Source organism: Tinamus guttatus, unplaced genomic scaffold (assembly GCF_059628265.1).
Source record: "Tinamus guttatus ecotype Peru unplaced genomic scaffold, ASM5962826v1 Tinamus_guttatus_pri_ptg000490l, whole genome shotgun sequence".
NCBI lineage: Eukaryota > Metazoa > Chordata > Aves > Tinamiformes > Tinamidae > Tinamus > Tinamus guttatus.
The window spans coordinates 133,793-154,405 of record NW_028289024.1 but is presented as its reverse complement, the minus strand read 5'-3'; the positions used below and the strand labels follow the sequence as shown (position 1 = coordinate 154,405).

General features: G+C 63.0%; 3 protein-coding genes across 3 annotated transcripts in view; 2 read left to right on the top strand and 1 right to left on the bottom strand.

The window, feature by feature from the left end:
* Nucleotides 1–1,750: 1,750 nt before the first annotated feature.
* Nucleotides 1,751–10,362, top strand: LOC148592886 (D-serine dehydratase-like). Its single transcript, XM_088533269.1, has 8 exons — nt 1,751–1,810; nt 3,000–3,157; nt 3,233–3,513; nt 5,543–5,729; nt 6,938–7,059; nt 7,133–7,322; nt 7,391–7,496; nt 10,266–10,362. The coding sequence occupies exons 1-8, from the start codon at nt 1,751–1,753 to the stop codon at nt 10,353–10,355; spliced, it is 1,194 nt and encodes a 397-aa protein (XP_088389395.1). The 3' UTR covers nt 10,356–10,362.
* Nucleotides 10,363–11,907: 1,545 nt separating this feature from the next.
* LOC148592885 (death domain-containing membrane protein NRADD-like) lies at nt 11,908–15,561 on the top strand. The gene is made up of 5 exons (XM_088533268.1): nt 11,908–12,057; nt 13,253–13,388; nt 13,983–14,298; nt 14,367–14,512; nt 15,263–15,561. Exons 1-5 carry the CDS (start codon nt 11,998–12,000, stop codon nt 15,559–15,561), a joined length of 957 nt encoding a protein of 318 aa, XP_088389394.1. The 5' UTR covers nt 11,908–11,997.
* Nucleotides 15,562–16,520: 959 nt separating this feature from the next.
* The window catches only part of SETD2 (SET domain containing 2, histone lysine methyltransferase), a 40,688-nt gene continuing 36,595 nt past the window's right edge, over nt 16,521–20,613 (bottom strand). The window contains exons 16-21 of the mRNA XM_088533279.1: nt 19,972–20,106; nt 19,437–19,576; nt 17,769–17,880; nt 17,593–17,673; nt 17,406–17,507; nt 16,521–16,682 (exon numbers count right to left, since the gene is read on the bottom strand). Of these exons, the coding sequence (XP_088389405.1) occupies nt 16,521–16,682; nt 17,406–17,507; nt 17,593–17,673; nt 17,769–17,880; nt 19,437–19,576; nt 19,972–20,106 (732 nt within the window). The remainder of the gene's footprint in view (nt 16,683–17,405; nt 17,508–17,592; nt 17,674–17,768; nt 17,881–19,436; nt 19,577–19,971; nt 20,107–20,613) is intronic.

Genomic DNA, 20,613 nt, shown 5'->3' with positions numbered 1-20,613 from the left:
GGCAGGCCTCAGCTCTCTGCAGCGCCTTTCCACGTCACGAGCACGGGGGGGTCTCAGCACCCCCTTCGCACATGTCACGAGCATAGGAGGGTCTCAGCAGCCCCATACCCAGGTGTCACGAGTACAGGGGCTCTCAGCAGCTCAATTCCCACATGTCACGAGAACAGGGGGGTCTCAGCAGCCCCATAACCAGGTGTCACGAGCACGGGGGCCTTTAGCAGCCCAATTCCCACATGTCACGGGCACAGGAGTTCTCAGCACCCCAATTCCCATGCGTCACGAGCAGAAGGGGTCTCAGCAGCCCCTTCGCACATGTCACGAGCACAGGAGGGTCTCAGCAGCCCCATACCCAGGTGTCACGAGCACAGGGGGCCTCAGCAGTCCTTTCCCACATGTCATGAGCACGGGGGGTCTCAAAATCCCAATTCCCATGTGTCATGAGCATGGGGGGTCTCAGCAGCCCTTTCCCACATGTCACAAGCATGGGGGGTCTCAGCAGCCCCATTCCCATGTGTCACGAGCACGGGGGGTCTCAGCAGCCCCATTCCCATGTGTCATGAGCACAGGGGGGTCTCAGCAGCCCCGGCCCCACATGTCACGAGCGGGCTGGGCCTCAGCTCTCGGCAGCCCTGGCCCCGCATGTCTTGAGCACGGCCCGGGGGAGGCGGCTCTTGGCAGCCGCGCGCACACATGTCACGAGCGCGGGGAGGTCTCAGCAGCCGGTTACCCCCGTGTCACGAGCGCGGGGCGGGCGGCTCCGCTCTGGGCAGCCGCGGCCCCACGTGTCGCGAGCGGGCCGGGCCTCAGCGCTTGGCAGGGGCGGCCCCACGTGTCGCGGACACGGGGCAGGGGGGGGACGGGACGCTGGCAGCGGCGGCCCCACGTGTCACGAGCGCGGGGGGGCTCAGCCCTTGGCAGCCGCGCGCCCACGTGTGCGGAGCGGAGCCGGCGGGAACGCGGCTCTTGGCAGGCGGTGTCACGAGCGCGGCGGGTCTCAGCGCTGGCAGCCTCCCGTGTCCTCCCCTGGCCCGGCCGCCCGCGCGGGGCCCCGCGGCCGCCGGTGCCCTCTGTACCCGGGTGCCCGGGGCGTCACGTGGCGCCGGCCACGGGCAGGTTGGGACGGGCGGACGGACGGACGGACACGCGGATGGACAGACGGATGGAGGGAGACGGCGGCGCGGGGCCGGGGGTCCCACCGGCACCAGGAGCGGCGGCAAGTGCGGAGGGACGCGGCGGGGAAACTGAGGCACGTGTGAGCCAGCCTGTGCCGGCTTGGAGCCGGGAATGGGGCTGGATAGAGGGCCGGGAGCAGGGAATGAGGCTGGGAGCCGGGAATGGGACTGGGAGCAGGGCTGGGAACAGGGAACAGGTCTGGATGGAGGGCATGGGGCTGGGAACAGGGCTGGGAGCTGGGAGCAGGGAACAGGTCTGGATGGAGGGCTGGGAACAGGGAATGAGGCTAGGAGAATGACTGGGAGCTTGGAGTAGGGCTGGGAACAGGGAACAGTTCTGGATGGAGGGCCGGAAGCAATGAATGAGGCTAGGAGCAGCGTTGGGAGTTGGAAGTAGGGCTGAGAACAGGGAATAGGTCTGGATGAAGGGCTGGGAGCAAGGAATAAGGCTGGGAACAGGGAATGGAGAAGGCTCCCCAGGCTAGGAGAAGGGCTGGGAGCAGGGAACAGGTCTGGATGGAGGGCTGGGAGCAGGGTACAAGGCTGGGAATACAGTACAGGACTGGGAGGAGGTCTGCATGGAGATCTGGGAGAACGGAACAGAGTTGGGAGCAGAGACGAGGTCTGTATGGAGAACTGTGAGAATGGATCAAGATTGGGAGCACAGGACGTGCGTGGAAGCAGGGAACAAGTCTAGGAAATGGGAGCAGAGCTGGGAGCTAGGAGCAGGGCTGGATGCAAGATGCAGGGCTGGGAAAAGGTCTGGATAGAGAGCTGGGAGCAGGGAATAGGGCTGGGAGCAGGGAATAGGGCTGGGAGCAGAGTGCAGGACACGGTGCAGGGAGCGGGGCTGGGTGCAGGGTGCGTTGCTGGGGCACTGCTGTGTGTGCCAAGGTGCATTCCAGGCTCGGGAAAGGGCTGGGTGCAGGGTGCATCACTGCATGCATCTCTGGGAGCATCTCTGGGTGCATCACTGAGTGCATTGCTGAGTGCATCACTGCATGCATCTCTGGGTGCATCGCTGAGTGCATTACCAGGTGCATTGCTGGTTGCATCACCGGGTGCATTGCTGAGTGCATCACCAGGTGCATCGTCAGCTGCATCACTTAATGCATCGCTAGGTGCATCTCTGGATGCATCACCAGGTGCACTGCTGGGTGCATTGCTGACTGCATCTCTAGCTGCATCACTGGGAGCATCACTGGATGCATCTCTGGGTGCATTGCTGAGTGCGTTACCAGGTGCATTGCTGGTTGCATCACTGGGTGCATCGCTGAGTGTATTACTGGATCACTGGGTGCATTGCTGAGTGCATCACCGGGTGCATCGTTGGCTGCATCGCTTAATGCATCGCTAGGTGCATCTCTGGATGCAACACCAGGTGCATTGCTGGATGCGTTGCTGAGTGCATCTCTAGCTGCATCACTGGGTGCATCACCGGGTGCATTGCTGGGTGCATCACTGGGTGCATTGCTGGGTGCATTACTGAACACCACTGGCTGCATCACCAGATGCATCGCTGGGTGCATCACCAGGTGCATTGCCGGGTGCATCGCTGGGTGCATCGCTGGGTGCATCACTGGGAACACCGCTGGCTGCGTCACCAGGTGCATCGCTGGGTGCATCAATGGGTGCATCACCAGGTGCATCGCTGGGTGCATCACTGGGTGCATCGCTGGGTGCATCCCTGGGAACACCGCTGGCTGCATCACCGACCACATCACCAGCTGCATCCCTAGTTGCACGCCAGGGAGCAGGCACAGCACGGAGCAGCACCAGCTGCAGCGCGCAGCACCCCCGCTCCATCCACCACCCCTCTCCCCGCAGCAGGGCAGCCCGTGGCTGGGCCGGCGCCTCGAGGAGCTGCCCACGCCGGCGCTGGCCGTGGCGGAGGACACGGCGCGCCGCAACGCCGAGCGCATGCTGCAGCGCTGCCGCGCGCTCGGCGTCCGCCTGCGCCCGCACGTCAAGACCCACAAGACGCTGTGAGTGCCCGAGCGCCTCGCGCGGCGTCCCCCGGCGCCCCCGCGGCGCCCGCTCACCCCGCGCGTCCCCCCAAGGGAGGGCGCCGCGCTGGCCACGGGCGGCTCGCGCCGCGGCATCGCCGTGTCCACGCTGGCCGAGGCGCGCTTCTTCGCCGACGGCGGCTTCGACGACATCCTCTACGCGTACCCGGTGGCCGGCGCGCGCCTGGCCGAGTGCGCCGCGCTGGCCGAGCGCCTCGACGCCTTCCAGGTGCTGCTCGACAGCGCCGCGGGGCTGGCCCTGCTGCGCGGGCGCCCGCTCCGCGCCGGCAAGCGCTGGCTCGTCTGGCTCAAGCTCGACTGCGGCAACGGGAGAGGTAGGAGGGCGCCCGGGGCATCGCGGGGGGCGGGAGGGCACCCCCAAGCGCCCTATTTCATCCCGATGATGTGAGGATGCTCCGTAGAGGAGGTGCCCCATGGCCTCCAACCCCAACATCTTGGCCAATGTGGAGCATTCGAGACACCAAAGTCCCATGTTTCACCCCTCCAATGTAAGGATGCTCCATGGAGTAGGTGTCCTGTGGCCTCCAACCCCAACATCTCGGCCAATGTGGGGCATTCGAGACACCAAAGTCCCATATTTCACCCCTCCAATGTAAGGATGCTCCGTGGAGTAGGTGCCCTATGGCTTCCAACCCCAACATCTCAGCCAATGTGGAGCATTCGAGACACCAAAGTCTCATATTTCACCCCTCCAATGTAAGGATGCTCCATGGAGTAGCTGCCCCATGGCCTCCAACCCCAACATCTTGGCCAACGTGGAGCATTCGAGACACCAAAGTCTCATGTTTCACCCCTCCAATGTAAGGATGCTCCATGGAGTAGGTGTCCTGTGGCCTCCAACCCCAACATCTCGGCCAATGTGGGGCATTCGAGACACCAAAGTCCCATATTTCACCCCTCCAATGTAAGGATGCGCCATGGAGTAGTTGCCCCATGGCCTCCAACCCCAACATCTCGGCCAACATGGAGCATTCAAGACACAAAAGTCCCATATTTCACCCCTCCAACGTAAGGATGCTCTGTGGCGTAGGTGCCCCATGGACTCCAACCCCAACATCTCAACCGATATGAGGCTTTCAGGACACCAAACCCCATATTCTAACTTTCTCTCCCTGCCAGGATGCTCCATAAGGGAGAGATGCCTCACAAGGCCCACCTCCCTAAAGTCCATGGCCCCTGCATCTCCACTTCCATGGTTGTTCTAGCCTCCTAAATCCCATATTTCACTCCTCCAAAGCAAAAACACTCCATAGGGAAGGTGCCCCAGGGCTTCCAACCCCAACATCTCAAGCAACACGGGACATTCAAGACCCCCAGACTCATTTTACTCTTCTGATGTGAGGATGCTCCATAGGGAAGGTGTCCCATGGTCTCCAACCCCAACACCTCAGCCAACGTGGGCAATTGAGACCCCCTGAGCCCCGAATTTCTCCCCCTTGCTGCAGAGATGTTCCATAGAGTAGCTGCTCCATGGCCTCCAACCCCAGCACCTCAGCCAACATGGGCATTTGTGTCCCCCAAACCCCACACTTCACCCCTCCAAAGCAAGGATGCTCCATAGAGAAGCTGTTCCATGGTCTCCTACCCCAATATCTCAATAATCATCACAGGGCATTTGAGACCCCCAAACCCTATATTTCACCTCTCTGATGCAAGGCTACTCCATAGGGAAGGTATCCTGTGGTTTCCAATCCCGACATCTCAGCCAATGTGGGGCAATCAAGACCTCGAACCCCATTTTTCATCCAACCTCCCTTCCAGGATGTGCCATAAGGGGAAGAAGCCCCATGTGCCCGCATTCCTGAAGCCCCCACAGCCCCAGCATCCATGGGTTATTCCAGCCCTCCAAACCCCATATTTAACCCCTCCAATGCAAAGATGCTCCATAGAGTAGATGCTCCATGGCCTCCAGCCCCAACATCTCATCCAATATGGGGCGTTTGAGACCCCCAAGCCCCATATTTCACCCCTCTGATGTGAGAATGCTCCATAGAGTAGACACTCCATTACCTCCAGCCCCAACATCTCATCCAATATGAGGCATTTGAGACTCCCAAACCTCGTATTTCACCCCTCTGATGTCAGGATGCTACATAAGACGCTCCACAGCCTCCAGCCCCAACATCTCATCCAATATGGGGCATTTGAGACCCCCCAAGCCCCATATTTCACCCCTCTAATGTGAGAATGCTCTACCGAGTAGACACTCCATGGCCTCCAGCCCCAACATCTCATCCAACATGGGGCATTTGCAACCGCCACATGCCATATGTCCCCCCTTGCCACAAGGACACTCCACAGGGTCCCGGTGTCCCACACGGGGCCCCTTCCTTCCCCACGCAGTCGGTGTGTGCCCCACGGACCCGGGTGCCCTGGCGCTGGCGCGGGCCATCGCGCAGGAGGCGCCGCGCGAGGTGGCCCTGGTCGGCGTCTACGCGCACTGCGGGGACACGTACCAGTGCTCCGGCGTGCCCGCGGTGCAGGCCGTGGCCCGCGCCACCGCCGCCGCCGTGCTCGACTTCGTGGCCGCGTGAGTGTCCCCGCGGGGTCCGCGTGGGGGAAATGGGCAGAATTGGGGGGAATTTCTGCTTTTCGGCACCGCTCGCTGCCCGGCTTGGCCATCCCGGTGTTGGACAGACTCACGCAGGGCTCATCCCACCCCCTTCCTCATCCCCATCTGCATCCCCGCCGGGCACCAATCCCATTCCGGCAGCCCTTGAAGTGCGCCCATTTCGCAGGCCATAAATGCAAATCCCGGCGGCGCCGGCATTCCCCACCTTGGGAAGCACAGCAGGATATTCCCCTACCCCACCCCCGAATCCTTTTCCCATCCCGCTTCCCCCTGCTTTTCCATTCTGCCGGCACATCTGGCCGGCGGCCGTGCCTCAGTTTCCCCTCTCAGCATTCCAGGGGCCAGTGGGATCGGATCTGTTCCCATATAGAGCCTCCCGTGTCACAATCCCAGAGAATCCCAAGCCCTGCAGTTCCCCCGCCCTGAATCCCAGCAGTTCCTGCAGCCCAAATCCCAGAGATTCCTGCACCTCAAGACCTGGAGATCCCCATGTCCTGAATCCCCGTACTTTCCACACCCCAAGTCACAGAGATTCCCAAATTTTGAACCCCCCCCCCCCAACATTCCTGCACCCCAAATCCCAGCAGATCCCATGCCCCCAGCCCTGGAGTTTCTCATAGCCCAAACACCAGCAGTTCCTGAATTCTACCCTGAATTCCAGCGGCTCCTGCTCCCCAAATCTCAGAGATTTCTGCGTCCTGAATCCTGGAGATTCCCACAGTCCAAAATCCAGCAGTAGCTGCACTCAAAGCCCAGAGATTCCAAAGTCCCAAATCCCAGTGGTTTCCATTCCCTGAATCCCAGCAGTTCCTGCACCCTGAAAAACAGTGATTCCCATTCCCTGAAAAGCAGCAGGGAAAACCTGCGCCCCAAATCCCAGCAGTTCCCATTTCCTGAATCCCAGCAATTCCCACACCTCAAATCCCCTTGATTCTCATTAGAGAAATTCCAGCAGTTCCTTCTCCCCAGCTCCCAGAGATTCCTGCACCCCAAATCCCAGAAATCCCCATACCCCAAATCCCAGAGACCCCGCACCCGGAACCCCAGAGATTCCCCCGGAATCCCAGCGGTTCCCGCGCCCCGTTCTGGGGGCCCCGTCCCCGCGGTGCGGAGCAGCTCCCGGGCGGACACCTGGGGCCGGGTCGGGGTGTCCCATGTCCCCGCAGGCTGCGCCGGGCCGGCGTGCCCTGTCCCCAGGCCAGCATCGGCTCCACGCCGTCCTGCAGCCACCCGGTGCCGGAGATGGGCGGCCTCACCGAGCTGCACCCGGGAAACTACCTCTTCTACGGTGAGCGGCGCGGCGGGGGGACACGGGCGTCCCCGCGGCCGCGCTCGAGCCGTGTCCCCGTGTCCCCGCGCAGACCTGCAGCAGATGCAGCTGGGCAGCTGCGGGCCGCAGGACGTGGCGCTGCGCGTGCTCACGCGCGTCCTGGGCCACTACCCGCGGCGCAACCAGCTCCTGGTGGACTGCGGCTGGGCGGCGCTGAGCCTGCACGGGCAGCGCCAGGGCCCCGCGGGCTGCGCCGCCGTCGAGGGGCACCCCGAGCTGCGGTGAGCGCCGGCGGGGACAGGGACGGGGACGGGGACACGGGGTGGGTGCTCACGGGTGCCCTGCGCAGGCTGGTGGGGCTCACGCAGGAGCACGGGCAGCTGGAGCCCGTAAGTGGCACCCTGGATTTCGACCGCTTCCCCGTGGGCACCATGCTGGCGCTCATCCCCTTCCACGTGAGTAGCGCCCGCGGGCGCAACGGGCGCCCCGCTGCGTGCCGGGAACTCTGCCGTGCACCGTGCCATGCACCGTGCTATGCACCCCACCATGTGCCAGCACCATGCACTACACCATGCATTCACCCTGTGCACCCTGCCATGCCCCATGCCATGCACTATGCCATGCACCGTGCCATGCACCCCACCGTGTGCCGGCACCGTGCACTGCACCATGCACTCACCCTGTGCACCCTGCCATGCCCCATGCCATGCACCATGCCATGCACCGTGCCATGCACCCCACCGTGTGCCAGCACCATGCACTCGCCCTGTGCACCCTGCCATGCCCCATGCCATGCACCGTGCCACGCACCCCACCGTGTGCCGGCACTGTGCACTGCACCCTGCACTCACCCTGTGCACCCTGCCATGCCCTGTGCCATGCACCATGCCATGCACGGTGCCATGCTCTGTGCCATGCACCGTGCCACGCACCCCACCGTGTGCCGGCACTCACCCTGTGCACCCTGCCATGCCCCATGTCATGCACTATGCCATGCACCGTGCTATGCACCCCACCATGTGCCAGCACCGTGCACTGCACCATGCATTCACCCTGTGCACCCTGCCATGCCCCATGCCATGCACTATGCCATGCACCGTGCCATGCACCCCACCATGTGCCGGCACCGTGCACTGCACCATGCACTCGCCCTGCGCACCCTGCCGTGCCCTGTGCCATGCACCATGCCATGCACCGTGCCATGCACCCCACCATGTGCCAGCACCATGCACTCGCCCTGTGCACCCTGCCATGCTCTGTGCCATGCACCGTGCCATGCACCCCACCGTGTGCCAGCACCATGCACTGCAGCTTGCACTCACCCTGTGCACCCTGCCATGCCCCATACCGTGCCCCATGCCATGCACTGTGCCATGCACCCTGCCGTGCACTCACCCTGTGCACCCTGCCATGCTCCATGCCCTGCACCCTGCTGTGCATCCCACTGTGTGCACGCACTGTGCACCCACACGGTGCACCCTGTGCCATACCGGTGCCAGGCATTCACATTGTGCACCCCACCATGCACCCTGCTGTGCTCCGTGCCATGCACCCCGCTCCGTGCCTGCACCGTGCGCCCATGCCGTGCACCCTGCGGGGTCCTACTCCGTGCTCCCTGTCCCTGTCCTGGCTGGCACCGTGCGCCCCGCCATGCACCCGCACCACGCACCCTGCCATGCTGTGCTCAACACCGTGCATGTGCCCACACTGTGCACCCACACCGTGCACCCACACCGTGCACCCCCACCATGCACCCACCCCATGCATCTACCCTGTATATCCCATGCACCTACCCCATGCACCCATCCCATGCGTCCACCCTATATACTCCATGCACCCACCCCATGCACCCCTGCCATGCGTCCACCCCATGCGTCCACCCATGCGTCCACCCCGTGCACCCACCCATGCGCCCACCTCATGCACCCCTTCCATGCACCTACTCCATGCACCCACCCCATGCACCTACCCACACACCCCCACCATGCACCCATGCCATGCACCCACCTTGTGCACCCCCACCATGCACCTACCCCATGCATCCACCCTGTACACCCCATGCACCCCTGCCATGCACCCACCCCATGCGTCCACCCTATATACCCCATGCACCCCTGCCATGCACCCACCCCATGCATCCACCTTGTGCACCCCATGCACCCCCCCATGCGCCCTCTCCATGCATCCATCCTATACACCCCATGCACCCACTCCATGCACCCACCCTGTACACCCCATGCACCCACCCCATGCACCCCCACCATGCACCCATGCCACACACCCACCTTGTGCCCCCACCCCATGCACCCACCCCTGCATCCACCCCATGCACTCCTGCCATGCACCCACCCCATGCGTCCACCTTGTGCACCCCATGCACCCCCCCATGCACCCTCTCCATGCATCCATCCTAGACACCCCATGCACCCACTCCATGCACCCACCCTGTGCACCCCATGCACCCCCACCATGCACCCATGCCACGCACCCACCTTGTGCCCCCACCCCATGCACCCACCCCTGCATCCACCCCATGCACTCCTGCCATGCACCCACCCCATGCGTCCACCCTATACACCCCACGCACCCACCCCATGCACCCCTGCCATGCACCCACCCCATGCGTCCACCTTGTGCACCCCATGCACCCCCCCATGCACCCTCTCCATGCATCCATCCTATACATCCCATGCACCCACTCCATGCACCCACCCTGTGCACCCCATGCACCCACCCCATGCACCCACCCTGTGCACCCCATGCACCCGTCCCATGCACTCCTGCCATGCATCCACCCCATGTGTCCACCCTGTACACCTCATGCACCCACTCCATGCACCCACCCTGTGCACCCACCCCATGCACCCACCCCCTGCGTCCACCCCGTGCACTCCTGCCATGCACCCACCCCATGCATCCAGCCCATGCGTCCACCCTGTACACCCCATGCACCCACCCTGCACACCCCCACCATGCACCCATGCCATGCACCCACCTCATGCACCCACCCCATGCGTCCACCCTATACACCCCATGCACCCACCCCATGCACCCACCCCATGCAATTCCCCGTGCACCCGCCCCACGCACCCACCCCATGCACCCACCCCACGCACCCACCCTATACACCCCATGCAACTCCCTGTGCACCCACCCCACGCACCCACCCCTACCCACTCACCCCGCGCGTCCCCCCGGCGCTGACGCCGCCTCTCTCCCCGCAGGCCTGCGCCACGGCCGCCATGCACCCCGTGTACTTCGTGCACGCGCAGGGCCGGGTGGTGGCCCTGTGGCACCCCGTGCGCGGCTGGTAGCGGCCCCGCGGCCACCCTGCGCCCGCTGCCACCAATAAAGCAGCCGGGCCCCCCCGCAGGCTCCGTGTGGCTTTGAGGGGACACCAAAAAATAGGGGGGGACAGTGGGGGGTAGCGGGTGCCTGGGGGCTGCGGCGGCTCCGATCCGGGCGCGACGGCGGCGCCTCCGGGGCTGCGGGGCCATAAACGCGGCGGGGGGCGGCGGGATCCTGCCTCCCGCCTCCGGTCCCGCTTTGATCCCGGCAGCCCCGCGGCGGCGGGCGCTGAGCCCCGGGACATCCCCATGGAGCCGGAATGGGCCCGTCCGAGGGCTCCGCGCACGGCCCTTCCCGTCGGAACCGCTCCGGTGCTATCCTGCCCCATCCGAACTGCTCCAGCCCAAACCCATTCGATTCCAGTCCATTCCCCTCCCACTCAGTCCCAACTGAATCGCCTGGATCAGAGCCAAACTGAGCTAATCCCAAGGACTCCGAATCCAGTCGAACCTACTTGATCCGAGTTGGACTGATCCGGGACTGGACCTGAGCTGCAGAAGCCCGACTGGATCCGAATGCACTGGGACTGATCCAATCTGATCGGATCCAAGCAAACAGTCCGGATACGATCCCGGATATCTGGAGTCGGTCTCAACCAATGTGACTCCAAGCGACCCAGTCGATCCAAATGGTGCCGATGTCGTCCCATTCGAACCGATCCAAACTGATCTGAACCCGGACAATTTGGTCTGCATCAGACCTGGACCGGACTGATCCAGCTAGAACTGACCTGGTACAATCTGGTCTGATCCTGACCAATCCGGGCTGGACCGAATCAATCTGGATCCAGATCTGATCCAATCTGATCCAATCCCATCCGAACTGATCCCACGTGAGTTGATCCCACCCAAGCTGATCCCAAGCAGACCAAACGGAACCCTTTTGATTTGATCCAAACCACACCGATCTGGAACTAACCTGATCCAAACCGGATCAAGCCAATATGAACCAAACCGAACCGATCCAATCCAGGCTGATCCCCTCTGATCCGACCTGCCAGAATCGCTCTGGCTGGACCGATCTGAACGGAACCGGTCCCGTCCAAACAGACCCGAACTGAGAGGGTCAGCTCCGCTCCAAATGGATCCGATCCACACAGATCCACTCGCGTCCGAGCCGATCCACTCTGATCCCAATGGATCCATCCCGGATCCGAACCGAACCGCGGCGGCGGCGGAGGGGGGCGTGTTCCCGCCAAGCCCCGCCCCCTCCGCTCTCTCAGCCAATGGCGGCGCCGCCCGGCCCCTGCCGGCCCGGAGCGAGCCGCGCCCGGCGCCGAACCGAGCCGGGACGCGCGGCGGAGCGAGCAGAGCGGAGCCGAGCCGAGCCGAGCCGAGCCAAGCCGAACCGGACCGAGCCAAGCCGAACCGGACCGAACCGAACGGGGTCGCAAGGAGCCGACCCGAGGGGAGCCGAACCGGGCCGAGCGGGAACGAACCGGGTGGGAAGGAGCCGAGCGGGACCGAACCGGGTCGGAAGGAGCCGAGCGGGACCGAACCGGGTCGGGAGGAGCCGAACCGAGCCGCGCCGCGGGGCGGGAAGCGGTGCCGCGGGTTCGCGTCCCGCTGTCGGTTCCGTGCCCTATCCCGGTCCGGTCCCGGTCCGGCCATGCGGCGGGAGCGGGCCCCGCTCTGCCTCCTCGTCGTGCTGCAGCTCTGCCCCGCGCAGGTCAGTGCGGGCCGAGGGCGGCCCGAACCGAACCGAACCCCCCGGCCCGGGCAGGGCGCCCCCCGCCCCACCGGGTACCGCTGCGGGGGCGGCGGGAGCGCCGCGGCCCTTCCTAAATTCCAGGGCGCTTCCCGTCGGGTTAACGCGGAACACATTGCCCGCCTGGAATTAACTTTTTTTCTTCTCTCTCTCTTTATTTTTTTTTCTTTTTTCCCCTTTTTTCTTTCTCTTTTTCTTTTCTTTTTCCCTTCCCTCCCCTTGCCGCCGGGCTCTGTAATTAAGCTGCATTTCTCCCCCCGCTGCCAGGGGAGGCAATTACCCGGCGAGCCCAGGCTTTATTTGACTTTTTTAATTGACTTTTTTTGTTGCTTTCCCATTAGTCGGGACTTCCTCGGGGGGAATTTTCCTCTCTGGTGGGTGAAAAAGGGGGAGAAACCCCCCAAAAAACTCCTTGGCTGGGGCGCTTCGACGGCGCCGAGGCCGAAGGCTGCGGCCTGGTTTCCATCAGCCGGGATCTTCCTCATCCCGGCCACGCTCGGGATGCTCCGGCCGCCCCACAAAATGTCGCCGGGGGAGCAAGGAGAAGAAAACTCCCCTCGTTCTTTCTTTTTTGTCGATTTTTAATAATTTTTAAACATTTTTCTCGACGCCGTCTTTGGGCACGAGGGGGAAATCGGGAAGCGGAGCCGCCCCCGGGCTTGGCCAGGGCCGCTGGTCCCTGCCTCAGTTTCCCGGGTGCTCCATGGAGGCCGCGCTCCTGCTCCGGATTTTCGGGAATGGAGGGGGGGGGGTTTCTCTCCGGATGCTCCGGGAGCCGCCGCCGCCTGCTGCTCGTTAAGCGGCTCCAGCTGCCTGGTGCCAATTAACGCTTTGGGCTGGGGGGGAATATTCGGGGGGGAGCCGCCTTTAAAGGCTGCGGCCGGACGAGCCGCCCCGGCGTCACCGAAACCTGATCCCAAAATATTTAATGTGGAGCCCAAAAATACCCAGGCAGGGGGTGTTTGGGGGCTGTTTCTGCTTTGGGGGGGTGCAGGTCTGTGTTCCCCCCTGCCTCAGTTTCCCCCTTCTCCTGCCTCAGTTTCCCCATCATGGAGGCGGCAGTGGGGGAAAGGGATGCAGGGAGCTGCCCGGGATGGGGGGATCGGCGCATCGGGGTGTCCCCCCGGGTTGTGACACCCTGTCCCCGGTCGCGCAGGTGCCAGCGCGGAGCCCCGCGTGCCCCAGCGGGGCCTACACGGCGACGGGCGAGTGCTGCTCCCTGTGCCCGCCCGGCTTCGGCGTCGCCGAGCCCTGCGGTGCCGCCGACACGCGGTGCGAGCCCTGCGGCCGCAGTGAGTGCAGCGCAGCCCCCGGGCGCGGGATGCAGCCCCCGGACCCGGAATGCAACCCCCAGACCCAGAAGGCAGCCCCCGGGCCCAAAGTGCAGCCCCTGGATCCGGAATGCAAGCCCTGGGCCCAAAGTGCAGCCCCCGGACCCAGAATGTAGCCCCTGGGCCCAAAGTGCAGCCCTCGGACCCGGAATGCGACTCCTGGGTCCAAAATGCAACCCTCCCGGGCCCAAAGTGCAATCCCACAGCCCCAAAATGCAACCCCCTCAGGCCCAAAATGCACCCTCCCAGCACCAAAATGCAACCCCCCGGACCCAAAATGCAACTCCTGGGCCCAAAATGCAACTTCCCATCACCAAAATGCGGCCCCCAGACCTGAAATGGAAACCCCCAGACCCAAAGTGCAACCACCCCCAGATCCAATATACAACTCCTTAAACCCGAAATGCAAGCCCCAGCCATGAAGTACAACCCCTCAGACCTGCAGCACAACCCCCTGAACCCAAATCGCACCCTCCAGCCCCACAAGGCCACCCCCGCGCCCCAAAACCCGACTCCCAGCCCCAAAACGCACCCGGTCCCCATCCATCTCCGCAGACCGGAGCTTCTCGGCGTCGAGCAGCGCGTCGGAGCGGTGCCGGCCGTGCGCGGCGTGCGGCGAGGCGCCGCTGCGGCCCTGCAGCCCCCGCGCCGACGCCGTGTGCGCGGGGCCCCCGCGGCGGCCGCGCGCCCTCGTCCCAGGGGAGCTGCGCGTGCTCAAGCGCGCCGGGACGGGGCCCGCGGCGCCCAACGCCTCGGCCGGCGCCCCCGAGTTCGCGGCGCCCGAGGACGCGGGCAAGAACATCATCCCCGTGTACTGCTCCATCCTGGCCGCCGTCGTGGTGGGGCTGCTGGCCTACGTGGCCTTCAAGTGGTAGGTGCCGCCGGCCGGGGATGCGGGCGGCAGCGCGGGGACGCCGCGGTGACGCCGCGCTCCCGCAGCTGGCACGGCTGCAAGCAGAAGCAGCAGCTGGCCAAGGCGCGCGCCGGCGAGCTGGGCACGGCGCCCGACGGCGAGAAGCTGCACAGCGACAGCGGCGTCTTCCTCGACAGCCACAGCCTGCAGGAGCCCCACGGCAAGGGTGAGCGCGGGGACGGGCCCGTCGCGCGGGGGGAATTGGCATGGATTGAGGGACACTTCGGTCCCGGGGCCACTTATATCTTGGGGAGCATCCGGGCATCGTGTGCAGGGAGCAGCCGCGTCCTGTGGAGCGTCTGCGTGGGGCTGGGGGGCACCCGTGTCCTGGGGGTGTCGAGATGGGTTTGGGGAGCACCCATGGCCTGGGGAGCACCCGTGTCCTGGGGGATGTTTGGATGGAGCTAGGGAACCCCCGTGTCCTGGGGAGCAGCTGGATGGGATGGGGAGCCCCTGGGATCTGGGAGCATCCAGGTGGGGTTGGAAGCGCCCGTATCCTGGGAACACCCATGTCCCAGACAAGTTCCACGTTTGGACTCGGTCTTGAAGGTCTTTTCCAACCGTAACGAGGCTACGACTCTACGTCCAGGGGAGCATCTGCATGGGGTTGGGGAGCACCCATGGCCTGGGGAGCATCTGCATGGGGTTGGGGAGCATCTGGGATGGGTTTGGGGATCCTGGGGAGCATCTGGGATGGGTTTGGGGATCCCCCATGTCCTGTGGGGCAACTAGGACGGGTTGGGGGATCCTCCATGTCCTGGAGAACATTGGGGAGGGTTTGGAGATCCCCCATGTCCTGTGGGGCAACTTGGACGGGTTGGGGGAGCACCCACATCCCAAGGAGCACCCTGGGGAGTGCGCACGGGGTAGGGGAGCATGGAGGGGCACCCCGGCGGTGCCCCCCATGACGGGGTCCCCGCAGCGGCGCCGCGCGCCGAGGGCCGCCCGCTGAGCGCGCTGGCGCCGGCGCGGCGCGAGGAGCTCGAGCGGCTGCTGGAGAGCGGCGGCGAGTGGCGCGCGCTGGCCGCCCGCCTGGGCTACGACGCCGCCGCCGTGGGCACCTTCGGCCGGGGCCAGGCGCCCGCCCGCACGCTGCTGGCCGCCTGGGCCGCCGCCGACGGCGCCACCGTGGACGCGCTCGCCCAGGCGCTGGTGGCCATCGGCCGCCCCGACGCGGCCGAGCGCCTCGCGGCGCCCGCCGACGCCAGCTCCCTGGTGTGAGCGGCTTTCGTGCTGTTCTCGTGCTGTTTTCACGCTGGTTTCGGGGCTTTTGTAAGTGGCTGGGGGGCACCGGGGCATTAAAGTGCCAGGCGGGCCGTGCACGGAGCGGTTTGTGCAGGGCGGGCACGTATAGGCAAGGACTTGCACGTGCAGAGCCCTATATGCACCCCTATACACCTGTATTTTATCCACGTGCACCCACAGGGGCAGCCCCAGGGGGGCACCCAGGCCCTACGGCTGCACCCGGGCACGTATGCACGTGCACACCTATATATATACATGCAAATATACGTGTGCAGGCAACAGATGTGCACCTATACGTGCCCGTGCAGGCGCATATAGGTGTGCACGGCCCGTCCCTACACCCACATCCGCCGCCCCGCTCCCTCCATCCGCCTCGCGGGCCGCGTAGGGTCTCGCTCGCCTTTTCATTCTGTTTTGTTGTTGTCGTTTAATTTTTTATGTTTTTCTTCGTTTTCTTTTTTTTTTTTCTTTTTTTTTTTTTTACATAAAAAGTTCCGTAAAAATTGGATAAAGTAAAATGATTTAAGCAGTAAAATCAATCTTATCAACAGAGCGCGAGGCCTGGCGCCAACGCGGGGCGGCCTCGGCCGGGGTATTTACATGATAACAGTGTCAAACCTCGCAGACCGAAACGAAACGGGGCCGGGGAGGGGAAGGAGGGGAACAAAAAAACCCCAAAAAAACCCAAACTATCCTTACAAAGTGTTCCCACGGGATCGGCACGTGTCGGGGCTAAAAGCGGAGAAGGGAAACCCAAAAAAAACCCAAAAAACGAAAAAAAATTATCAATATATTCACATATACGTTAAAATATAATACAGGTGTCGGCGCGGTGCCCCCGGCTCCGTGCCCATCCCGGCCGCGCTCCCTCGGGAAGGATCCGGCCGGCGTCGCCGTGCGCGAGGGCCCCGCGGGCTCCTCCCGCGGCTCCGGAGTCACTCCAAGTCCATGTCCTCTTTGGGTTTGTAGATGACCCCGAACTTCTGCATGTACTTCTTGATGTACTCCTTGGTTTTGTGCTTGACGTTCTCGTTGCACTCCAGGTCCTCGGGGTTCTTGCAGTACTTGAGCTCCTTGTTCATGACGCCGTGCGTGAGCTGTGGAACGAGACGTTGGCCACCCCACTATGAGCTCCTGGCCACCACGGGCCAAGGGTTGGTCATCGCGATAGGCACCACGGGCCCAGGTCCAGGCCACCGTGCCGGAAACCGTGGGCCAGGGTTGTGGCCACCACATTGGCCACCCTGGGTCAAGGTTCTGGTCACCATGCCGGAAACCATGAGGCAAGGTCATGGTCACCACACTGGCCACCATGGGTCAAAGTTCTGGTCACCCTGCTGGAAACCATGGGGCAAAGTCGTGGCTGGCACATTGGCCACCATGGGTTAAGGTTCTGGTCACCGTGCTGGAAACCATGGGGCAAGGTCATGGCCAGCACATTGGCCACCTGGGTTAAGGTTCTGGTCACCACAGGCTGAGGTTCTGGTCACCATGGGCCACCACAGCACAAGGTCCTGGTCCTTGTGGGCCAAGGTTTAGGCAGCCACTAGGCTGGCCACCATGGGCCAAGGTCCTGGCCCCCACCTTATCCACTGTGGACCGAGATCACGGCCACCACGGGTCAAGGTTCTGGTGGCCACTGTGGGCTGAAATCCAGCTGCCACAAGGCGAAGTCCTGGCCACCACGGGCCAAGCTCCGGGCCACCCCAGGTGAGGTTCTAGCCACCACGAGCTGATGTGGCCACCAGCCCTCGTTGACTGAGACGCTGGGGCCACGTTGAGCGGGGAGGAGAGGCCACCCGCGCCGGGGACGCCCCTACCTTGCGCGCCAAGTGCTTGAAGTCCTCGGTGGTGGTGATCCTGCCCACCTTGCAGTCGGGCTTGCGGTAGGGGTTCAGGCACTGCACGATGAACTGCGACATCTGCGGAGGAGCCGCACGCGTGAGCGGGGCGCAGGGGACGCCGAGGGCCCCCGCGCCGCCCCGGCCCGGCCCCGGCCACGCTCACCTCCTTCCTGAACACCTCCTTGCTCTTCTTGGCCAGCTCGCTCGACGTGTCCGCTTCCGCCGTCTTGGGCTTCTTGGAAGACTGGATTGAGGGGGAAAAGGAAATGGAAGAGGTTGGAAAAACCCTCTAAAGAAATCCCTGTGAAACCCGTGCGCCGGGCGGGCCGCCGCGCTCACCTTCATGGGGTTCTCGTCGTACGTGGGGGTGCCCAGGTCCATCTCGGCCTCGTGCTCCAGGCTGGCGTCGTCCCCGGGGCTGTCCCAGGTCGGAGGGTCCCACTGGGTTTGCCTGGGGACGGACACGGCGCTGTCACCCCCCGGGGAAGGAGGCAGCGCCGGGGGCTCCATCTGGGAAAGGCCGCTCCGGTTTGGGCCCAGGTGGGATTCCCGGGATACAGCGGGAACCTCCGGAAGGAGGAACAAGGGCACCCATGTCAGCAGCCCCCGTGGCACGGGGTGACCTAACACTACAACTATTTTCCTTCTCCGGCTGCGGAGAGCCGGGGGCTTCCCCCGCGCTCCGAAGGGAAACGCGGCGGAGGAGCTTCGGAGCCGTCCGCGGAAAAGCTCGCGGCGCTCCCCGGCTTTCCGAGCGTCAGGAAATACCGTCGGAAAAAATGCAGGGCTGCTCGTTCCAACCAGCCCGGTGGGTTTTCCGGCACACTGCTGAATTCCCCAGCGCCTCCCGAATATTCCTGGGGGCAAACAACTGCATTTTGCTGGATCGGAGAAGATTTGAGATAGCAGAGCAAGGAAAGTGCATGGACAAGGAGGATTTCTCTGTTTTTTGCAATGAGAAGATGGCTTCAGAAAGACTTTCAAGGATGCACGCCTCTGGAAACCTCAGGATTAACTATAGGGAATTATTCCGAGTTAAGGGACTCGCAAAGGAGCCTGGCTGCGGGTGAGGCTCAGCCACATCACCCGGTTTTGGATGGAGGCTGCCAAATCCCTGCTCGTCCTCAGCATCTCCCACCTTCCGCGGGGTTTGGAGGGTCCCCTGTGCTGCCCTCAGAGCAAACCTGGCTTTTAAAGGTAGTGGGGGAAAAGGGGTTGCTGATGGGAAATGGGAAAGGTTGCGGGATGTGGGGAAAACAGACAAGAGCCCCGCTCCTTTCGGAGCCACATGAAGCCACTGGCCTCATTTGTCTGGGAAAAATCATGGCCTTAACCCTGAAAGAAGGGGAGATCCCACAAAGGGCTCTCAAAGTTGGAAACGACAAAAAAAATCCCTTTTAACGGTGCAGAACTCATGCTATTCCTTTTAGATACGTTCCTAGGCAGAGATCCAAACCCGGCATACCGTAAAGAGCAGCTCACAGAAGTGCCCAGCAAGGAAAGGGAATTTCTTCTTCTTTCTTGCTCAAGAACAGACCAGCGGCTTCAAGATGGAAAAAGTGAGAGCAGGGAAGGGGATAAAAACCCTTGGATGCTGCACAAGCTGCCAAGGAGCTCGCGGCCACGTGCCGGCCCATCCACAAGGCTCTGGGGCTGCGGAGGGAAGCGCCGGTTCGGCAGCACAGAGGATGGTTTTGGAGCCAAAAGAGCAAAGAAAAGATTTGGAATTTATAAATAAACGGCACTCGGGTGCTGGTGGGGGAAGGTGCTGCTTGCGGGAATGCTCAGGTGGGATTTTTATTATTGGATTTTTTATCCAGAGGACTTCGACGTGCATCACGGCCTGGGAAACGCAGCTCTGACCCCAGTGTCGATTTTTGGGGATAAGGATGGGTTTTCGGTCGAGAGCAGCCTCTCCCCTGCCGTGTTCTGCTGCCGGGTGCTGCCCGGGAGATGCTGGGGCTCTTTCCCAGCCCTGGGACATCCAGCTCCCCCTGTGCCACCTACCTGGTGACCACGTGGTAGTAGTAGATCTTTCCCTCGGGATCGCGGGCCGTTTTCCAGTTGGGAGGGAGGACGATCGTCTTGGGTTTCGGAGGCGATGGCGGGGGCAAGTCCAGGAGGTTATTGGTCACCACGAGCTCTGGCTAAAAACATGAGAAAAGGTGTGAATTAAAAAAAGGAGAGGAGTAGGGAGAGCCCCAGCATCCCGTAACCATCCTCCCCTTCCCTCTACTCAACAGGAGCTCAGGGGAGCAATCCCGGAATCCCAGAAGGGCTGGGGCTGGCAGGGACCCCCCAGTGCAGCCCCGGCTCCAGCAGGGACACCCAGAGCACGGGGCACCCGGGCACATCCAGGCGGGTTGGAGATCTCCAGAGCAGGAGCCTCCACAGCCTCTCTGGGCAGCCTGTGCCAGGGCTCGGGCACCCTCACACAGAGGTGGCACCTCCTGCAACGTCGCTCCCAAATTCATCACGACACGGATCTCCTGTTGTCACCGTCACCTGCCCCCATCACCGCGAGCCCCCCCGTGTCCCCTACCTGCTGGATGGGCTGGGGCTGCCCGGCCGCCACGATGGCGGTGACGGCCGCGGGCGGCTGCACGATGACGCCCTGCGGATGAGCCGTGTAGATCTGCTGGCCCTGGATGTACTGCAGCCCCGGCTGCGCGTAGCTCTGCAACGGAGCACGGGAAGGGAATCAGCTCCCACCGCGCGCACCGGCGGCTCCCCGAGGCCCTGAGGGCTCCCCTTGGCCTCACTGCAACTCTCGGTCTAAAAGTGTCCAAAATTCCAACCCGGCAAGACCAGAGAGGGCTTCACAGAGATCCCCTAAGTGCTTAAACACCTGGAAATTTCCTCTTGGGGACTTTATCTTCTAGAAGGTTAAGGGTTTTTTTCCTGCTCTTTGTAACCATTTCCCATACAGGAGAGGGAAGGAAACAGAGGTTTGATAACAGATATTTCCAACTCTCAAAATCAGAAACACAAGAAATTAAGTGGTCTGATGACGTTTGTCACTGCAAAGAAGCCATCAACGCTTGCCATCGATTCACTGTCAATGCAAAACCTGCCATCAAAATCAAATATTGTTTCTACAAAGTCGATGACTGCTAAAAGATGTCCCCGTGCAGGTAGCCCATGGTGTGGCCTGCAGCCACCTCCAGCCACTTCCCCAAGGACA

What these genes read in the sequence shown, in the direction of transcription:
- LOC148592886 (XM_088533269.1), top strand. Translation starts at nt 1,751, where the DNA reads ATGGAGATCTGGGAGAACGGAACAGAGTTGGGAGCAGAGACGAGGTCT. An exon ending in CGACTGCGGCAACGGGAGAG is followed by an intron (nt 3,514 to 5,542) that starts GTAGGAGGGCGC and finishes TTCCCCACGCAG; the next exon opens with TCGGTGTGTGCCCCACGGAC. An exon ending in GTGCTCGACTTCGTGGCCGC is followed by an intron (nt 5,730 to 6,937) that starts GTGAGTGTCCCC and finishes ATGTCCCCGCAG; the next exon opens with GCTGCGCCGGGCCGGCGTGC.
- LOC148592885 (XM_088533268.1), top strand. Translation starts at nt 11,998, where the DNA reads ATGCGGCGGGAGCGGGCCCCGCTCTGCCTCCTCGTCGTGCTGCAGCTC. An exon ending in TGCAGCTCTGCCCCGCGCAG is followed by an intron (nt 12,058 to 13,252) that starts GTCAGTGCGGGC and finishes CCGGTCGCGCAG; the next exon opens with GTGCCAGCGCGGAGCCCCGC. An exon ending in GCCCCACGGCAAGGGTGAGC is followed by an intron (nt 14,513 to 15,262) that starts GCGGGGACGGGC and finishes GGGTCCCCGCAG; the next exon opens with CGGCGCCGCGCGCCGAGGGC.